This window comes from Mustela erminea, chromosome 2, assembly GCF_009829155.1.
Source record: "Mustela erminea isolate mMusErm1 chromosome 2, mMusErm1.Pri, whole genome shotgun sequence".
NCBI classification, from domain to species: domain Eukaryota; kingdom Metazoa; phylum Chordata; class Mammalia; order Carnivora; family Mustelidae; genus Mustela; species Mustela erminea.
In genome coordinates, this window is record NC_045615.1 from 28566867 (window position 1) to 28589810 (window position 22944).

Below are 22944 nucleotides of genomic sequence, written 5' to 3' on the forward strand. Positions count from 1 at the left end.
TGAAATTAGAATGTGATTACTTTAAAGCACTATGGATAGTTTTATTGCCTTAAACTATTTTTAACTGCCATTCTTTTTTAATGGTCTCTATAACAGCATGCTGTGAGAAGAAAAGCTAGTACAGAATTCACTTTGGTTGAGAGTTAGGTGAAGACCTGTGGAGAAGTGCAGGAAAGATCTTATTTTTTTGACCTAGTGATCATTAGCTCTTTCTATGCCTTCCCTAAAGCTTGACACAGGGGTGTTTCCAGTACAACATTTTTAGCCTAATTGGACCAACTAGCAGTGTAAGACTATCAGAACTTTCATTTTATGAAGCTGAATGATTTTTGAGAAAGGACTGATGGAGTAACTGTAAGTGTGAACATGCCTCACACATAGATACGTCTTTCTTATATTCCTTGGAACATGTCAGAGGCATAGGAACTGTTTCTGACATACATTAGAGTCTGAGATCTTTGTAATCTGTGAGACTGAAAAGAATAACAGTATCTGTTTTCTGAAAGGGTTGTGATTTCCCAGGAGTTTGCCCTAGAACAGGTCACGATGAAGAGACCCTACCCGGCCATACATGCTCTGGTATGCGTCCGCAATCATCAGCCTTTGTGCATTACAGCGTTGAGTTAGAATGTCGATCAGCATGTCTTTGTCACAGCCTGGAAAGGAATAATATTTGAAGATTAGTAAAGTTGCTACTGTGTAGTTTGTAAGAAGCCATTATCTAAGGATCAAAAACTATGTTGCAAGCATTATCCCTGAGGGTACTTTAAAGCAGTGAGCAATTTTAACTAAAATTGGAAATCACAGAGCAACACTTGATGAAGGCTAGTTTCCTCCTATCTCTCATTTTGGTGCTATGCCTACAGATTTTCCTTTAAAAAGATCCAACTAAAAACTACGGAAGAACAAAAAATATGGTCTTTCTTCAACCACCTCTCCAACCCACCAAAAAAGGCTTCCTTGACCTTCAAGCTGATTAGTATTTAAATGGGTACAACATTTTTCTTATTTTACAATTAAGGAGATGTAAATTATAATGAACATACATTAAGACAAAAACAACAGGTACAGTTCAAAACCTCCAGAAGAAGGAAGAGTCACGGAGAAGGAAAGTATAAAAGTACAAGGGCTGTGTAACCTTCTGAGATACTGTGTGAACCTCTTATTGTTGGCGTGGAATGTGGACTCTTTTTCCTATAACCAGGGCTGATTCTGGGAAGTATGAGGCCTTTATTTCCTTATATGCCAACATACTGTACCGGTAGAACACTGAAATGTGCAACAAGTTTAAACAAATTTAGCTCTAATTATAGTCATAGTAGAGTGAACAAGAAGGCCTTAACATTTCCCTCAACTTGACTAAAATTTAGACAAATTTCTTTCTGACTGAATGCCTCTGATCCCCCTTTTCTGAGAGCATTTACTTTGGAAAACTTGTAACTGTAAATTTTTCTTTACTCTTTTGGGATATAAATCTGCCAATCACTTGCCAGTTTTACAATCCAGAAATGTCTTTCCCCAAAGATTGGGAGCCATCTCTTTGAAATATAATCATCAGGAAAGATAGAATCCCTACCTCCTAGTCTCCGTGGGAGGATAGGAACCCAACTTTCTTAAGAACTAATTAGCAAACACAGATGTCCTAATCGCATTGACATACACCCCCAACTCCCAGTATTCTCCAGTACTTTTCAACTAGTCCCCCACCTCCCTCTGTCCTTAAATACTCTCTTGCCATTTGTTTCAGAGGAACTGAGTTCTTTCCTCTATTGTAAAGTCTTGATTTCTATTGCAATTGTCTTGAATAAAGTCTTCCTTGCCTATCTAATTCTGTATAGTACAATTTTTCTTGGACAAAAGTAGATATTTAATGAAGAGGAGAAAAAGGAATTGAATATTCCTAGGATATTCAAAGGAATTGCATATTGCTAGGATATTAAGCAGATCATCTTTTTGGAAATTAAAGCTATCCTGGATGCCCTTAGGTTCTTAGGAAAGCTGAGTCAGGTACTGAAATATCCAGTGAATGAAGGCTGGTCACCAGGATTTACATACATAACTATGCCCTGTGAAACAAAAGGGAGAGCAGGATGTTTTACATAGGTGAGAGGAATGATCTGAAGGTATAAAATGGAAGGAAGGAGGCATAGAGTTGGCTCCAAACACTGAGATTTATAGCTTGTGAGAGGCATAGAGCAACGAATGGCCCTGGACCTAGCTGGTTAATGGCCTGGACACAAAGGACACTAAATAGTTCTATGGAGTCTGTTAACTGCATGATGGGAATTCCAAAGGGAAGACATTTTTAATAATAAACAGAAGATTTTTCAGTTATATCCATTGTCAGTTTTAGGAATCAATTTTAAAAAGTTGTCTTTTTGTCACCATCTTTGCTAAGGATTTTTAATTAAAATAACTAAATTTAGGAATCAATTTAAAAAAGTTGTCTTTTTGTCACTATCTGCTAAATTATTTCAGTGTTTTCCTTTTCTGAAAGAGTTAGTAAAGGTTTGTGGATTTTTTGTAAATGGCAAGAGACTTAATTTTGTTAAAAAATACTCATATTTTCATTTATGTTGACATTTACTTTGTTTTTATTTTGTTTCTTAACACATAATTGCTAAATTAAATAAATGATATTGAATTTGTAAAACAATTTATAAACATAAAATTACCTTGTATTCAGAAAAATTATTGTACTCATAATTTTTAATAACATTTTATTTGATTAGCTTAGATTTCTAGATACAAATGATATACTCTGCACATAATAGGAATTTTGATTTCTTCTTTACAATCATTTTAAATTTTTCTTTCCTATCCTGTTGTATTCTGACAAGAATTTCTAGATAATTTTTGTTACCTGGTTTAACAGAAAAGCCTGGTATAACAAACCGTAGCAATATTATAGGTTTCTATGATACACAGTTGATTCTTGTTATTTGTGGTAGTTTTCTACAAAGTTGTTATGAACGTTGAATTAATAGAGATTAAACTATTGCTCTGAGGGGGAATATACAGTTAGATTTCTGTAACCTCTGGTCACAATATTTTTGTCAATAGAAATGCCATTTATAACATGTTTGTTTGTTTGTCAATGTCCTTATAAAAAGAAGCCTGTCTCTTCAGCATTGAATTCTGTCTTTTTCTCACATGCTTTTTTCCTGTATAAAATTTAGGAGATGTTTTTAAAGAATAATCTTAAGGAGGTATTCTATATCTTACTGATCTACAGAACTCGTTCAGCTAAAAGTGTAACAGTTTTTATGCTGTATTACCTTTTGAAACATGCGAGCCATCCATCACTACTTTCAAAAGAGAGCTGATCACTACTTTTTATATTATCAATTATTATCTCATGAACTCACAAATTTAGCTGCTTTTCCATAGCTTTATAACATAGAACAGATGTTACTTTAGCATTTTTCTGGACAGCTTCATCCATAAATCAGTGAATTTAATCTTTTTTTCTGGATGTACTATGTACTATATTAACATAGCCAATAGCACTAGAACTTATTTCTGAATGAAGCTTAGCTGATGTACATATCTTCTCAATAATATTTCTTCTTGTGCTTGGGAACTCTTGACAGTACTTCAGCACAACATTTGGGAGGCATTTTAAAGAACATAATCATCAGCAAAAAATATAGACCTACAAAAAAATATGTAGCATTAAATTGATCACAAAAAGGACACATTTATAGTATGAGAACTGAAACAAGAAGACAGAATATCATCTTGTCTAATCTCAGCTGGAATATGCACTCTGGTAACTCAAAGTTTACACATCTCTCCAAACATCTGTTAATGACCATGAAAGCAATGCAAATGTTGATTTTGGTGTAATGAATGAATTTTAACAAGTAGGCAAATTGGCAAGTGTGGAATCTGTGAATAATAAACATTGACTATATAGTCAAATAGGTAAAAGGGGTTTACTAAACAAGAAAATAATTATTTCTAAAATTTCAAATTATATCTGAATAGCACTGAGATAGATGATAATGGGATAGAGGAAGATATACTATGCTAACATATTGGAAAAAAAACCAGAGCTGCTTTATTAATTTTAACACAAAAGACTTCAGAAGGAAAATTACCAGGGATAAAAAGAAACATCACATAATGGTAAATGGGTCAGTTCTCCAGGATGATATTATAAATCTTCATATGTGTGAGCCCAATAAAAAAGCATCAAACTACATGAGGCAAAAACTGATAGAACTGCTAGGAGAAATGGATGAATCCAATATTTTATCTGGAGTTTAATACCTCTTTATCATAAATGGACAGATCCAGAAGGCAGAAAACTTATAAGAATATGGCTGATCAACAACACCATCCATCATCAGTCAACTTACTATCATTGATATCTATAGAATATTTCATCCAAAACCAACAGATTATCTATTGTTCTCAAGCTTACATGTAATGCTAAGATAGACTTCTTATAAAATACACTTTAACTCCTGCCTCCTGATGGCGCATGGGAGAAGAATGAGGCACAAACAAGTCAGCTGCAAGAGAATGGGAGTAGAAAAGATTGTCATCCCCTGCTCCCATTCTCTTTCAGCTGACTTGTTTGTGCCTCATTCTTCTCCCATGCACCGTCAGGAGGCAGCACTTAACCAGTTTAAAATAATAGAAGCCATGCAAATTATGTTCTTAGACCAGAGTGTCATTAAACGAGATATCAATAACAAAAAGATAGCTGGACAACCCTAAAATTCTTGGGGATTGAAAAACACACTTGTAAATAATACATGGGTCAAAGAAGGCTCAAGAGAATTAAAAAAAAATTAAATGAAAATGAAAATATAAGCTATTAAAATTTATGAAATGAGGCAATGGAATACTTAGAGGAAAATTTATGGCCTTGAGTAAATATGTGGGAAATAAAGACCTAAATTAACTAATATAAACTTCCACCTTAGGAAATTAGAATAATAGAACAAAGTAAGTCTGAAGTAAGCAGAAGCAAGGAAACAATGAAAATTAGAGTAGAAATTAATTCAACTGAAAGCAATAAATTAATAGAGAAAAATCAATTTATCTGAAAACTTATTCTTTGAAAAAATCAATAAAATTGATGTCCTTAGCCCAGTTAACTCAAAGAGAGAGAGAGAGAAGATACAATTACTAATATCAAAAATGAAAGAGGGTATGTTACTGCAGATACTATGGATATGAAAGGATAAGAAAGGAATACTAAGAACAACTCTGTACTCATAAATTAGATACTATAGATGAAACACAATCTACCCAAACTTACACAAAGAGAAATAAACATATGAATAGACTTATATCTATTAAAGAAGTTAAACACAAGTTAAACTTGTCAAAACTTGTCAAAACAGAAAACACCTGGCCCTGTTGGGTTCACTGGTGAACTCTACCAAACTTTTAAAGAATAAAATTATATGATTCTTTTGTTTGTTTCTTTATGGTCTCTTCCAGAAGATAGAAGCAGAGGGAATACTTCCTAAATCATTCTATGAAGTTATTATTATTCTAATACCAAAATCAGAGAAAGCATTACAAGAAAGGAAAACTATAGACCAATATCTGTCATGAACACAGATATAAAAATTCTTCAAAAAAATTGCAAATTGAATTCAACACTGTATAGAAAGAATCGTGCATTATGACCAAGTGGTGTTTATTTCAGGTGTGCAAGTCTTATCTCAACATTTGAAAAATCAGTTAACATAATTCATCACATCAATGGAATAAAAAAGAGAAACTGTTGACTGTATCAAGAGATGGAGAAAAAGCGTTTTACAAAATCTAACACCTGTTCAAGATAAAGACTCTCAGCAAAACCTACAGGGAACTTAAAGGGGTCAAAGATCAGGAACAAAGCAAAAATGTCCATTCTAAATAGCACTGAATGTTCCAAAAAACATTAATTTTGACTTGTATGTAGCTTTGTCAAGAATTAAGAATGTAGGTTAAAAATAGTTCCAGTTGTCCAGCATCTCACATGGATGACTTGGAAATTACATATGATAATTGAGACAAAATAAACACAGTTATTCTAAGGCTGCACAGATTGCGAAAGTAGTTTTTAATGGTAAGGAATTAGATATTGGACTGAACTATTAAGGACTATAACTGAAGGTTATTCCCTTTTAGAGTGACTGGTGAATTTTTACACAACTTAAGGCAACTATTGTTAAAACTACTCATTTTCATTTGCTTTAGAGTATTTTTTTGCTTTCTGATTTTTGTAAGAAAAATACAGCAGCTAAGTCAAAAAAATCAACAAGTGGAACTACAGCATCAAACTAGAAAGCTTCTGAAGAGCAAAAGAAACAACAGAAAGAGGGGTGCCTGGGTGGCTCAGCCGGTTAAGCCTCTGCCTTCGGCTCAGGTCACGATTTCAGGGTCCTGGGATTGAGCCCCACATCAGGCTCTCTGCTCAACAGGGAGCCTGCTTCCTCCTCTCTCTGCCTGTCTCTCTGCCTACTTGTGCTCTGTCTGTTAAATAAATAAAATCTTAAAAAAAAAAAAAAGAAACAACAGAAAAAGCAAGCTACAGAGAGGGGGAAAATGCTTGCAAATCATATACTTGATAAGGGATTAATATCTAAAATACATAAGAATCTCATAAAACTCAAGAGCAGAAAAAAAATAATCTAATTAAAAATGGGTGAGGAACCTAAATAGACATTTTTCTAAAGAAGACATACAAATTGCCCATAAGTACATGAAAATGTGCTCAACATCACTAATTGTTAGGGGAAAGCAAATAAAAACTATAATGAAATATCACTTTATACCTGTTAGAATGACTATTATAAAAAAAAAAGAAGAAATATGAAGAAAGGGGAATTCCCATTGGTAGGAATGTAATTTGGTATAGCCACAATGGGAAACAGTTTGGAAGTGTTTCAAAAAATTAAAAACAGAATGATATAGCAATTCTACTTCTGGGTGTTTATCTAAAAGAAATGAATTAATTATCTCATAGAGATATCTGTACCTCCATATTCACTGTAGTGAAAACCACTGAAGTTCCATCAACAGATGAATGGACAAAGAAAATGTGACTCTCTCTCTCTCACACACATATACTTATGTGTGGAATATTATTCAGTCATATAAAAGAAGAAAATCCTGCTATTTGAGAAAACATGGATAAATCCCAAGGGTATTATGTTAAGTGAAATGAGTCAGAGAAAGGCAAATATCGTATGATATTACTTATATGTAGAATTTAAAAGAGCTGAACTCATAGAAACAACCAGGGGCTGAGGGGTGGGGAAATGGTGACACGCTGGTCAAAGGGTACAAGCTTTCAATTGTAAGAGGAATAAGTTCTGGGGATCTAATAATACACATCAGGGTGACTATAGTTAACAATACTGTGTTGTATTCTTGAAAGTTGCTAAGAGAGTAAATCTTAAATATTCTTACCACAATAACAACAACAATTATCATTTTGTCAGGTAAAGAGATGTTACTAGCTTTATTGTGTTAATAACTTCACTGTATACACACACACACACACACACACACACACACCCCTGTCCTATTATTGCATTGTACATTTTAAACTTATACAATGTTAGATATCCATTATATATCACTAAAACTATAAAAAATATCCTCATAGTAGCCAAGGAAAACATTAACAATTATTTTTTAAAGTTATACTTTGCCAGGGGCATCAGGATGGATAGACTTCACAGCATTTTGAGATGTGTTCTGGCTCTGCAATGCTGGAGTGGACAGTATGCAATCAAGCCCTAAACACCCTGAAATTCTTCAGTCTAAAACACTGACAAGCAAAAACTTACAATGGTCAAAATGAATCCACATTCGGACCCTAATGTTGCTATGACAGGAGAATTGAAACTGGAGCAAAGAAAATTTTTTTCAGTGAATAGATTGATGTATAGTTTTAAAGCAAAAATTACTCTCCTGAAGACAAAGTTAATCCATATCTTTTTGTTAACTTGCCTCTATTTTTCTAATGGTGACTAGATTTTAAAAGGCATAAAAGCATCACAAAGTCCTAAAGTCAGCTTTATAGAGCATGTTTAAAGTCCTTTACTGTTTTCCTGTGAGATTCTGTTAGTGAATAAAACATGAAAATGAGCGTGCATACATGTGTTCGTGCTCACATACACACATACACAGGCACACTCAGTACAGTTCTCATAAAGGCGATCTTGTCTTCAAAGTTAAGAGCTTGCTTTCTTATAAAAGGGTTTGCATGTCTTATGCAAAATTTCAGTGTTTATCTTCATGCTCACCAGAAGTCTTCAAACAAGTTTTAGTTAAGGGAAATATATGGATGCTTACCAGCTCCATTTCATTTCTTAAAGATTAATTTTTTTTTTTTTAAGAACTCAACAGTTTTCCTCCCTTATCTCTACATTCCTTTTCTGAACTCTAGTTTTATTCATTGAACATCCATTTATTAAGCACCTGCATGCCAGACTCCATGCTCTGGGAGCACTCTGAAGTCTGGGGTGACACAAAGGGACAAGCACAATGAAAATGAGATCAGTGACACAGGAGTGTAGGGGAGGGTGCCTTGGGCGTTGGTACGGCTGGTTGAGTTTGGAGTGCCCAAAGTACAATTCAAAAAGGAAGAATTATTTGAACGGAATCTTGAAAATAATTTGGAAGCAAAGTACAGGAGAAGAAAATGGCATTCCAGACTGGGGATTATTGGATTAATTTTATAGAGATGAGGAAACACAGATCCAATTTGGGAAGAGCAGAAAGTTTGATTTGGCTGGAAATGGAAGTATTCCCTCCAAACAAACAAACAAACAAACAAGCAAATAAATGGCTAGTAAACAAGGGCAAAGTAAGATGTTTTTTCCTAGGATGATTTTAACTACTAATGTAGTTAGTGATGAGACATCTAAGGATTTAAGGGAAAAACATGTCAAGATCATACTTGCAATTGAGAGAGCAAATAGGTCACCATGATTGTCCTTTTCTATTATTTTTCTTCTTATTCTAGTTTTTTGCCTAGCTTTTTGTTTTAATCTGCTTTTGCCTTCTGTTACACATCAACTTTTTACATCTGTATTACAATCTTAAAACAAGGTAGAGTGAAAAAAATTACAATAAAAGATGATGGAAATGATCAGGCTCACCAAATCCTTGGAGTGCTCCCCCTAGCATTTGGGCATCCATTATGGGATTGAAATTTGGAGCTGGGAAGATGGTTCCTTGAACCTAATGGGAAGAGTCAATGAGAAAGAAATAACAGTATTTTATAAGAAATATTTGAACATTTTTTTTTTTTGCAGATAAATGAAAACAAAAACAATCTATATGTTTAAATTACTCTAAAGCACACATACAAGCCTATCAAACAAATGTGTTAATTGTATGTTAATAATATGGAGCAAATTGATAGAATTTTTAAAATCCAATGACCTCTATTATATTAGCTCTATTCCATCTAGAAATCTGAAATACTAGAGCCATCTAGAAAATGTGAGAATCAAATAAATATAAATCTTTGTAATAAGCAGTGAACATTTTCTTAGGAATTGGGGGCTAGTTAACAAAACTGAATGGGAGAGCTCTATTGGGGGAATTCATGACATTTTTATGCATCAGAAGTAGCACTTGCCACCACAGCTTTTTTTCCACATCAGGGGCCCTAAAATCATACTAGAGAAAATTGAAATGTTTGAATTTAGATTATGAGATTCATGAAAATCTGGGTGATATAGATAGGGCAGAGATTTTTTAGTTGGAATTTGCAGCTGCAAAGAAAAACATAAAAACCTGACAGACATTCCATTTAAATTTTCTTTCTTGCTAATAATAAAAATGGCAGCACATTTATGTTAGGCTTTGAATCCACATGGTCTATTATTTCAGACAGAGCCAGTCAGGACTGGGCACAATAACATCACACTCAGCACAGGAGAACCATCAGTCAAAATTTATTAAGAATGGGGCCTCTCCCTGTTTGTTGTCAGTGTGTCTAGGAACATTGGGAAAAAATGCCTTCCCATAGCAAAGGGGTCTACTAGCCCTCGAGAAATCTGGCATTAATGAAGCTCTTCTATAAGAATGGTATCTTAACAGAAGGTAAAGTTTTCTAGTGCCCATTTTCTAACAGTAAATAATTAATTAAGATTGCACCATAATATTTAGCCCAAGAAATATACATATACTTATATACTATACCAAAATATTTATGAAAAGATTTTGAGTGACTAAGAATATTGTTCACTTGAGTTAAAACTAAAAAAACAACTCAGTTTGGATTTCATTTGATTAATATTAATGATGATGAAGTTGTTTATTTGAAGTAGACTGGAAACTACATAATAATTGTGATATGGCTATATTTTCTTTTTTATTAACATATAATGTATTACTTGCCCTAGGGATACAGGTCTGGGAATTATCACTCTTACACAGTTCACTGCACTCACCATAACACATACTATCCCCAATGTCCATAACCCAACTACCCTATCCCTAAACCCGTCAACCTCCAACAACTCTCAGTTTGTTTTGTGAGATTAAGAGTCTCTTATGGTTTGTCTCCCTCTCTGGTTTCATCTTGGTTCATTTTTCCCTCCCCTGCCACAAACCTCTACCCTGCCTCTCAAATTCCTCATATCAAAGAGATCATATGATAATTGTCTTTCTTTGACTTATTTCACTCAGCATATTATTCTCTAGTTCCATCCATGTTGTTGCAAATGGCAAGATTTCCTTTCTTTTGATGGCTGCATAGTATTCCATTGTACATATATAATGTATCTTCTTTAACCATTCATCTGTTGGTGGACATCTAGGTTCTTTCATTGGTTTGGCTTTTGTGGACATTGTTGCTATAAACATTGGGGTACACATGCCCCTTCGGATCACTGCATTTGTATCTTTAGTGTAAATACCTAGTAGTGCTATTACTGTGTTATAGGGTAGTTCTATTTTTAACTTTTTGAGGAACCTCCATATTGTCTTCCCAGAGTGGCCACACCAGCTTGCATTCCCACCAACAGTGTAGGAGGGTTCCCCTTTCTCCACATCCTCGCCAACACTTGTTGTTGCCTGACTGGTTAATTTTAACCATTCTGACTGGTGTGAGGTGGTATCTATTCTTAAGTACAACCATGTTAATAATATTTTTAATGCCTTTTTAAATGTCTATATGGACAGATATATGTAATTAAGATTACATATATTAATTAAGAATATGGTCTGCATCTTACATTGCTAAGGTGCATGCAGTTTGCTTCTGATATTCAAATTTATTGGAGATGATCTAGAGGCTAAGTTCTCTTGAGCCAATCCTCAATTCTGTGTGCTATATATTAGGAACCAATATGAGTGTTATCTCCTTTATCCACTAACCTGTTTCACTGGGACTCTGTTAAGAAGATAGACTTTGGTTCTTCTTTTATTTATTAAATTAATTTTAAATAGTAAGGTCTAATGTAAATTCTTAAGTTGAGGTCTCCTTACCTGAAGCATTTTCCCTTGAATCTTGTTATCCTAGAAAAATGAATGCTGTAAACTTTTGAAAGAACAGCTATATATGGAATGTGAAAATTGTTTTCTGCTATTTGTCACTGCCTTTTTGTCTACATAGCTCTTTCTCAAAAATTTTCCCCACTGGGAAAATAATTTTTTTTTCTTTTTTAGTCATGGAAAAAGAGATACTTTATTTCCCCTATTTTAGGACTTGGAAGATTTGTTTGGACAAATCTTATATGGATAATACCATTTTTTGCCTGGTGACCTTAATTTTGCTGACTACTATCAGCTAAAAATATGTTTTAAACTATAGAAAAGGGGTGCCTGGGTGGTTCAGTCAGTTAAACATTTGCCTTTGGCTTAGGTCATGATCTCTGGGTCCTGACTGAGTCCCACTTTGGGCTCCCTGCTCAGCAGGGAGCCTGCTTCTCCCTCTCACTCTCCCTCTGTACTCTCTCTCTCAGATAAATAAATAAAATATTAAAAAAATCCATAAAAGAGAGAATATTTTTGAAATAATGAGATGTATTGTTAAATATGTGTAAGTTATCTGGGCAGTTTTAGACGTTTACCATAAAGCATTTCATTACTGGCTAGACTAGGATTTTCCAGAATTTTCATTGGAGTAAGTGCTATAAAATAAAAGCATATACTTTTATAGGGAAGAAGGAAAAAAAGCTCTAAAATTTATAGATAAAGGAGATTGCAAATATTTACAGTGATTTATTAGACACAATCTGTAAGTGAAAGGAAAAAGTTCACGGTTTTTTCCTTTGGAGTTTTTGTCGTTAATTTTTATACAGATTACTAGTACAACATATTTTTACAATATAATGTAAAAATTACTATATTCTGTTTTCATTACAGTTCTCAACTTTTTTTGCCATTTCAAATCCTTATTTCCTTGTCAACTGGCATTAAAATAATACACTAAAGATGTTTCAGAAAAAAATTTAAGACAAGTAAAGAAAATTATAAATGCTTAGTAATTCACAAAACATAGTTTTTCTAGAAGCATTTGTCATTTATGCCCATTTATATTGCAAACTATTATATTTGTTTTTAATATAATAATAACCCATTTGAATGTATTTACTATTTAAATATAGTTGTAAACCATTATATTTATTTTTATGCCAATTATTATGTTTCATTTAAGCTCAGGTGAGCAACACTATTCTATATATGGTTTATATTAATGTTCTTTTTACTTATTTTGTCATTGGAATATTGATTTTGTCTATTGATGATAATATTTTTCCAGCTTTATTAAGAGGTCATTGATATATAACATTGTATAAGTTTAAGTTGTATAACATGATATAATATATGGATATATTATGAAATGATTACCACAGTAAGGTTGATTAACACATCTACTACCTCACAGTTGCCTTTTTTTTCCTTATGAAAACATTTAAGAGCTACTCTTAGAAACTTTCAAGTATATAATATAGTATTGTTAACTATAATCACCATGCTATACATTAGATCCCCAAACTTACTTTCCTTATAACTGGAAGTTGGTACTCTGTTACAAACATTTCCTAATCCCACTGTACCCACCAATCACATACACTCCTCCAAAGCCCTGGCAATCACCATTCTTTTAATGATCATTTTGACTAAACTGACCAGTTAAATTTATTGAAATGGTTAATTATTAGTTTTTAGTGTTGTCTCCTGAATTAAAGTTATTTGAAAAAAAATTGATTAATTATTTTGGACCATAAAACTTTTTCTAATAACTATGATATACCTATAGGTATATATTCATCTATTTTTAAGGTAATTTGATATTTCTTTTGGATATTTTTCTCAAAATTTGTGCTCAACCATAGTCTATGCATTCCTTAATATCCAACACCAGTCTCTCTGATGAAATGAATCTATTCTGACCTTTTCTTTTACTAACCCCTTAGAACTTACTGCATTTTGATTTAAAATCAGTACCTTATATTTTCCCATTTGCTATTTATTCTTAAAACTGATAATTTCACTATGTAATACATGGTACATGTTTTATAACATAGTGTCCCTCTAATTTGATTTTATGTCCCTTGACTATGGTATATCAAATCTATACTGTGACTTTCAATGTGAGACTTCTTTTCAAAATGTTTACATCTACTGGTGATGTCACTTAAGTTAAATGATTTCTTTAAAAAATGAGATTTTTGGCTGAACGACCTGGCATTATACACAATAAACATGATAAAACTTGTTTTTTACAAATACAGTATATACATGAATTAAGCAGATTTTTAAAAATTTGTTATACTTATCATATTTGTTGCTTTATGTTAGGAAAACTGAACAGAGACAAATAAAGGAGATGGACAAACAAAAATTAAGCTGGAGAAGAGGATGCAGGGGAGGGAGGTGTTCCTAGTTTGATAGGGCAAAATTTTTTCCCAGCCTTACATATGAGCAAGTAAGTGATCTGGAAGATGGGAGCACAGTGTCTCAAGACTCTCTTGTGAGAGTAAACTAATCTGATTTGAGTTCCAGTAGTAATATCCTAAAGCAGCATGAAGGATGAAATAAAAGAAGTGATATGGGTGGCATAGGTAGCTAATTTGGAAACCCAGTTGAAATTCAGTGCATCCCTGAACTGAGACAAATAGCATGTTCTTAATAAATATAGATTGCTTAGTTAACTGAATGTAATTTAACTTACTAATTTTTAAGATTTATTTTAACTTAACACAGTAACAGCAGTTAAATTTTTTGAAAGAGGCAGAGACTTTAGTTTCAGGTGTTTTTGAGCATATAAACCTTTTAAAGCAGTGTTACTTTTTATATATGTGTTCTTAATTTTTCACATTTTAAAGCAAATTGGAAATTTTGAAAAATTTGACACTTTCTGGTGTGACATGAAAAATAATGTGCATATGGTAAAATTATTTTCTTTTTCTTGCTCTGAAAATTGACAGATTTAGACATAGTATCACTTGTCTAAGGCAAAATAAATTCTAATGTCTGTCATTTCAATTTAAATTCTTACCACAAGGCAATCAAAATATAATCTTTGCTTCTAGTCATTTGTGAATTTAGGTTTTGACAGAGGAATACAAAATACTCCCTTTTTAAAAGACAGAATAAACTGCCTCATAAAGTCACTAAGCAGAAGAGCATGAGTAATTTATAGATTTAAAGTTGGTTCTAGAATCTACCCTGAATAAATAATGAATAGATTTCTTTAACTGACAGAAAAAATTTTAAATTATTATCTGAAACAGAATACAAGCTGACAAAAAAATCACACATATTTTTCTCATGAAATTGAAAAAATTATTTGCATCATCTCATATCAATAGGTATATCAATAAGTACCTCATATTTCATTTATTCACAACTAATCCAGGGGCTAGGATCCATAAAACCATATCCCTCCAAAGTCAACACTGATAAGCTACCCAATGTCATTGAAATGAAGGGTCATCTGTACCCCAATGTTTATAGCAGCAATGGCCATGGTCGCCAAACTGTGGAAAGAACCAAGATGCCCTTCAACAGACGAATGGATAAGGAAGATGTGGTCCATATACACTATGGAGTATTATGCCTCCATCAGAAAGGATGAATACCCAACTTTTGTAGCAATACAGACGGGACTGGAAGACATTATGCTGAGTGAAATAAGTTAAGCAGAGAGAGTCAATTATCATATGGTTTCACTTATTTGTGGAGCATAACAAATAGCATGGAGGACAAGGGGAGATGGAGAGGAGAAGGGAGTTGAAGGAAATTGGAAGGGGACATGAACCATGAGAGACTATGGACTCTGAAAAACAATCTGAGGGTTTTGAAGGGGCGGGGGGGTGGGAGGTTGGGGAACCAGGTGGTGTGTATTAGAGAGGGCACGGATTGCATGGAGCACTTGGTGTGGTGCAAAAACAATGAATACTGTTACACTGAAAAGAAATAAAAAACAAACAAAAAAACCCCCCCCCAAAACCCAAAAAACCAAAAAAATATACTGTTCCTCTCTCTTACCTTTCCACAACTAATTTGCCCTTCAGTCCAGTTCCATCAGCCCTTTCCTCACAATAGCTTTCATGTGTTTCACCTTTATAAAACTTCTGTTACTACTACCTTAGCTTTTACCACTTTTCTTTTAAACTTATTTCAATATGCTGCTACGTATGTCCAATTTTCCTTCACTGCTACAATGATCCTTCTAAAAGATCAAACACATCATTTGTCTTTCCATGCCAAAAATTCTTGATATACAAAATATTACTTCTCAATATTTGTTTTTTACTGTGGTGCACAGAATGGATGATTTTCACATGAAAGAAACATCCCTGGGAACATCTGGGGTTATGAACACATACCAGTATGCTAGCCTTAATGACATTTTATTTTTGTCTACTCAACAGAAAGTATACTGTAATGCTGAATGAGACCCTCAAAACATGAATTGTAAAGAATAGAAAAATACACTCATACTTTAGCTTATTAGTATTAATGGCAATATTTATTTTCAGTGCTTACTGCAACTCATTCCTATGTCTGAACATAGATGACTTGTGGGATTTGATTCAAGTATTCTAATAGAATAAACAAGGTTCTTTATGACCTGGTCCTTCACTGTCTGTATGGGTTTATGTTTTATTTTCTTTCTCCGGAACAACTCCTATACCATACACACACAGCTACGCACTGCAGCTAAAAGGGACACCTACATCATTGTTCTGTTCAGTGTTTGTGGAATATCCCCCTTCATCCCACAATACATACACTCATCTCTTGATTCCATCTTATGATGCTGGTAAACATCTATTTCAAGACTTAACTTTAGAGCTTTAGTTCCAGTGTCATCTTTCATAGGGAGCCCTTCCTGATGTTTCTAGTAGAATTGTCTACTCCTTCCCTGGTGCCTACAATTTATCCTGTGCCAGAGCAGTAGTATATCCTGTTAGAGCATCAGTAGTATATCGGCAGAAAATGCTCATTTCTATTTTTACCAGGTTTCTAAGAATAATGAGTTGAATTAATTCGGCTTCCTTTGTTTTGTTGACAATGAACCTTAATGTGAGTGGTTGCGCAAATTTGGAGATTGAGCTGTTCTTATGAATAAAGGAACAATATTTGGATTTCTAGGAAACAATTTGGGAAGAGATGTGATAAGCAGCAAGCATGGGTAGTGAGGAAGAATTACTTTCTGTGATTTCTCCCTGATATTCACAATTTTTCATTAATAGTTGTTAAAAGGTATTGTATATGGATTTTTTCTTTTTAGACTAGGGAAAAGGATGAGGCTTTGGGTTCAGTCTGGGTGAAAAAAAATAATATGTTGCTGTACAGGTTCATATCTTGACAATATAGGTTGCTAAGAATTTGAAGCCTTAGGAAGGCTTTAGAATTTACCTCACATAATCAGGGTATTTAAGGTAGTATCATGTGTACACCCTCCACACAGATGCTGGCTTATGTTGTCTCTCTGCTCCTTCAAGACTTTTAAGTCCCCCCAAACATAGATTGTATGGTGTATTTTATTAGAGATGCTGTATATGATTTGACATCATTGCTGATGTTAGCTTCTTCTAAGTTTTCAATAGACTGTAAGAATTTTGATATCACCAAATTGACTTAAAATTTGGCAAAATATATTATAATTCACATCGATTTTAAGTGTTGCCTCTCAGCATTTAAAATTCACAACTGAAATTTAGTTTTACACTATGTAATGTGATGGACTGGACTTCAAGTTTATGTGCAAATTCCCAGTTAAATTGCTTACAAGGCAGGGGTCCTGAGTGACTCAGGTGGTTAAGCATTGGACTCTCGATTTTGGCTAGGTTATGATCTCAGGGTCATAAGGTTGAGCCCCACATGGGGCTCTTTGCTCAGGGGGAGTCTGCTTGAGATTCTCTTCTTCCCTCTCCTACCCCTCCCATTCCTACTCTCTCTCTCTCTAAAATAAATAAATCTTGAAAAAAAATTACTTACTAGGCAATCTAATAGAAAAGTAATTCTTTCCGAATCACCTTAATCTCAGTCAGAAGCACCCTTTCCCTCCTCTTACTACCCTTATATCTCTAATGAGATTAAGAGGCTTGGAAACAAGGTTAAGATCCAAAGATCCAAACAAGGTCACTGATCCAAAGAGACTTGCAATTCACATGGACTTTAGAGAATGAGTCTTATTAGTACAGCGTGAAAATGGAGGATAAAAAGTTGAGCAACGAAAAGAGAATGAATGTGAATTAAAAAGACATACTCAAGGGGAAAAATTGAGATTATATGGGAAATAAAAATATTTTTAGTGTATGCTCTAGAATATAAGAATGTGATCTTTAATATCCTAAAAGGCTTAAACTTGGAATTCAGTTGAGTAGCACAGCAAATGTTCTCAACTTTTAACTCTAAGTATTTAGTGTACAGTAATGTGTTTTAAATCAACTTTTGGAGTTAAGTTTGACATTATCGTAAATAGAACAAGACAATTAGCTTGAAGAAGTGTGTATATTGATATACAAAATTGCAGCTCATACTTATTGTAGTATTATAGAATTTAAATATTCTATGTCTTATATTGAGGAATTAGATTAATTATTTTGTGTTCATAGGTAGAATAATTTATTTTTATGCAGATCGTTACTACATAATTAAAGGTACTTTAAATGCTTACTTATTTTAGCTTTACATATAATAACTTATCATATCTCCTATCAATTTATCCAGTTTTTCTTTAAAGAAAGTTAAAATAAGCAACAATATGTGTAATAGATTGTGCTATATATTATAATTAGTTTTACTACTGTAAATAGAATGCATATACACAACTGATTCAAGGCAGATGATAACATATCATAAAAATCTAATAAAATACCAGAGTTTGGAGGAAAGAGATAAACTGTGAAGATAGGAAAGGGTAAAAGGAAGTTTTTCTTGAAGAAGTTTTGAGTCAAAAATCTCATATTTGATTAGATTTTGAGAAGTGGAAATGTGCTGTTTGGAAGTCTCATGTTTTTTCATGAGGTTCTACCTCATTTCCTTAGATAGTTTTACGGACTGATATTATTCATTTTTTGCTATTTCATATGATTTCTAGCCCAATTTTCTCCTCATAATTATAAATAATATTAAATGCTTGAAACTAAGAGAACAAAAGATGTATAAGATATTCTTATACATCATGGAAAAAATATACACCTTACCATACATTTATATTATATATAATGTTTCTAAGGAAAATATTAGATAAAAATAAAGCCACTGATAATTAAATATAAAAACAAGCATTAGAAGGTTTAAATGTATTCAACTAGTGGAGTTTTAATTATCTTTTATTGTTTGCACAAATATTTTATATTATCCAGATAGTTTAGAATTAATAGTATAAAATTTAGAGAATTAGAAAATCATGGATAATCATTTTTATTTCTTATATTATCTTTTCCTCCAAACAAAGAATATATCATAAAGGTATCATTATGCATTTCAACAATATCTTCAGAATTGGTTTTTTTCTCACTTAATATATATTTCTTTCTTTCTTTCTTTTAAGTAAATCTCTGAAAACCTCCTTCCACATCATGAAATGGTTTTGAGGGAGAAATTCTCCATAGAACAGAATATGATCTATAAGTCTTAATATCTTTCTCTGAGTGAAACACCGGAAGGATTCTGAATAATTTAGGCAAAAACTCCCCATTCATTAGTTTGACTTATTAGAAAAGACAGAATACTGGTGCCATCATGCAATCCCTCCTGCTCTGAGAGAGCAATCACATTACAATCACTTTGCCTTCTGTTTGGTCTAAAGGATTTTTCAGGACCTGAAAGCACAGCATAAATCAAAGTGAATAAAAAGAACCGGCAGGTTACAATAGCTTCCTCCCCAAAATAGAAACACAGGCTGGGACCACTGTGAGACTAATCATTAGATGGTACTCTTCGTAACTATTTCAGCTGAAAGAGAGGAACTTGGGTTTTTATATGATTATATGATCTTTTTGAAAGCTCTATTGTTTAACGTCCCATGCCAATAAGGCTAAATGTGCATTTTTGCCTTTTCTTTTATAGCTTTACAACACTCCCCAACCCTTAATACAAAGGCACAGCTACATGTGTTCACCAGAAGCTTCGTACTTAGTTGGGAAGACAAAGATTATAAGAAACCTGGAATGATATGATTTATTCCTGCTAAAAACTGGAAGACTACAACATATATTTATTATTTAATAGTGTGGTACATTTTTAAAAGAAGTTATTTTGGAGTACACACTATTATTCTAGTTCAAGTATCCTTATGGGGGCATCTATTTCCATATTGCTTTTAGAGCTATTTGAATATTCATCAGTTAATGATGGATTTGGTATTTCTAATTAGCTGAAAGCAGGACTAATGATATAAAAAGTAATGTAGTTGGATAATTCCCCCCTTTTTTTCTTTTAGTGAAAAATACACTGTGAAATTAGTGAACCTGGAGGCAATTATTAAAATTAAATAGAAAATAAAATTTTGATAATAAGTTGCATAGTGTTTCATTATCCTATGCTTCAATAAACAAAACTTCATTTAGCTAGTGGGTTCACAAAATGAATGGATTAAAAAATGTGAATGGAGTTAGCTTAAACCTATCCCAACTTCTAGAAAAATATTTGCCTTACTGAGCTCTGGTAGTCATCCTCTAGTAGGAATGACACAAATTTCTAGCAGTTTCATTTTATTATAAAGAATTTTTTCTTAGTTATTAGAATATTTTAGATTTGCAAATCAATAAAATTTTCTCTATATAGTAAACATATAAAATGTAAAAATAGTTCCTTTTTTAATTTATAGTTACTCAGACATATCAGATCTAGTAGTTTAGTCAGAGAAAGTTATTTCTTTTATTTTATTTCTTTTATTTGGGAGTATAGTAATTCTTCTTTTGCTCTATTATTCTGGTGATAGAGAAGGCAGTGGTAAACATCACACCTTCACTTTTATAAAAGTAAATGATCACTGACCTTATACCATGTGCAATATAATTGGCTTGGAGGGAAACTGAAAATAGTTTGTCCTTAGAGGGATAGTTGCAGAGAAAGAAAGCTGGAATAAATGATTTTGTGCAAAATCTCCAAACTAGTCAACCTCTAATCTCAGTCTTTGGGTTTCATTCATACTTGTCACTAGACTGTTTAATATTCATTGACCACATACTTCTCGGATTGGATTTAAAAAACAGAACTCTTCACTTGCTCCATCTACATGGATTATATCTTACCCGAACGCCAGAGTCATCTCAAACTCTGCCGATTATGTGGTCTTCTCAGATTGTATCAAGTATTATTTATCATTTACTTTACATCTCTATTATACATGGCCTTGCAGTTTTTGCATTTATCTTTTCCTTTAAATTTTAAACTTCTGGATGGCAGGTACTTTTTTTTTTTCTTCTTGTTTTGTAAAGCATGGGCTAGTGCTTTAGATACAGGCTCTTGGAATGTTTACAAAATATAAAAATACATGTACCATAGTGACATCTTTAGTTTATCCAGTGATTTTTAAAATTCATTATTCATATAAGCAGGCTATGCTCTATGTATTTTCACTTTCACTTTCTTGGTAATCACCTCAGCAGTCTTGTGAGACTGATAATACTAATCTTATTTCACAGATGATGAGACTGTGAGGCTGAGTAAGTTGTCTAAAGCCATACAGGCAGTGTGTCATGAAGCCAACACTCAAATCCAAATTTAACTTCATGGCTAGTGCCCTTTCCATTATAGCTGTAATTGATGTAAAATAAAATAACATGTACTATTGAGGCCTTTTTTTTTTTTCATCTTTGTAAGAAAAAATTTCTGTTTGCAAAGAATCTTGCAGGTAAAAATAAAACTCTAAAAGCATAAGCTCTTGCCCTTAAGTCGGTTCTAAGAGAAAAAGAAAGATGTGTGTGTACATGTGTGTGTTAGAAGGAGGGATTGAAAGAATATGAAAAAATAGCCAAAAATAGATTTCCATTGGCTGGATCACCAAAATGCATTTAAGAACAGAATGTGTAATATTTAAGTTCAAAGTATTTGTGGAAACCCCAAAATAACCCACCTGTTATCATAAATCTCCAATAAATGTTGGTTGTGATGGCTTTTAGTTGATGGTATTTTGAGAGAGTGAATGAATTTAGGGTTGTGTCCATGGTAGGGTTATCAACCCGTAGAGAGGGGATAGCATGCATGGGCTAGACTAAAAAGAAATAGAAACATAGCTTGAAATGAGAGACTTGTTAATCTTTATTCCCTGTGTTCCTTTAGACTCAGACAAGTATCTTTAGGGAGACAGAGTCACAGAGATAATATTTTTTGTGAACTTAGTTTAAATCTTAAAAGACGGTATGACTTCAATTTACTTCTAGGTTATGCTTGCAAAGAAAACTTGTATATATTATATAATTAAAATAAAACCTAATGATCAGATGACTAATACAGATAATGATATTAAGATAGTCTTAGTTACATTACTTTTTCAAATTGATGCAGAAGTATTTATAAGTATGAATTAATTACGAAATTAGTCATTGTAAAGTCTTAACAACTTAATGAATAGATGTCAAGTAGTTTAAGAAAGAGAATTGAATTCACCCATACAGCCTCATATCTAAGACCTGAGAGTTTTTTCATTAACATGACTTTCCTTTTTTATAAAACAATTTCCTAGGAAGAGACGATTGAAAATAACTTATCTTCGTAATAGGTAGTATTAACTTTATCCTAATAATATGTAATAGACTACTAAAATTAACCTAATTAGAGTGAAATTGAGAGCATTGAATGACTACTTACTCTTTAAGGCTCAGGATAGCTAATTCCTAATCCTGAGGTTTGTGAATGTTACCCTATTTGGCAAAAGGGACTTTGAGTTAAGGAATTGAGATGGAGAGATTATCCTGGATTACCTGGTTAGGTCATAAATGTCCTAAATGTCCTTATAATACTCAAGAATGATTCCAAGCTGGTGAAATCTGAATCAGTGTTAATACAGGAAGTGAACAAAAGAAGTAGTTTAATACTATTAATACCACAATTCAAAAATTTCATAGAATTTTCAATGTATATCAAGATTGTGGTAAAATAATTTATATTACCTATTTTAACTCCTAGAAATTAAACAAACAAATATGTGAAGAAGTGAGGTTGATACTATTGCCACACATATATAAATTGGGATTTTGAGAGGTTAATTTCTGTTTCTAGGTTACATGATTAGTAAATAATGGTTCTCAGATTCAGACCCAGATTCTGTCTGATTTTAAAGGCTGTGTCCTTAATTGCTAGACTAGACTCCATAAATAGAAGAAATACAAATGAAAAAATTTTATCATTAAAAAATTAAAATGTACTCAACATAATTGATTTGGCAAATAAGGAAATCTCTGACAAAAAAAGTTAAAAAATAATTTGTGATCTTCTTGCCTACAAATTATTGTTAAATATCTTAATGGTTGTAATAAGTAGAAATTTCTTCCAAGT

The 22944-nt window shown here is 32.9% G+C and overlaps 1 protein-coding gene across 1 annotated transcript in view; it reads right to left on the reverse strand.

The window, feature by feature from the left end:
* The window catches only part of ANXA10 (annexin A10), a 117442-nt gene that overhangs the window by 69421 nt on the left and 25077 nt on the right, over positions 1-22944 (reverse strand). The window contains exons 2-3 of the mRNA XM_032332595.1: positions 9123-9204; positions 562-656 (exon numbers count right to left, since the gene is read on the reverse strand). Of these exons, the coding sequence (XP_032188486.1) occupies positions 562-656; positions 9123-9204 (177 nt within the window). The remainder of the gene's footprint in view (positions 1-561; positions 657-9122; positions 9205-22944) is intronic.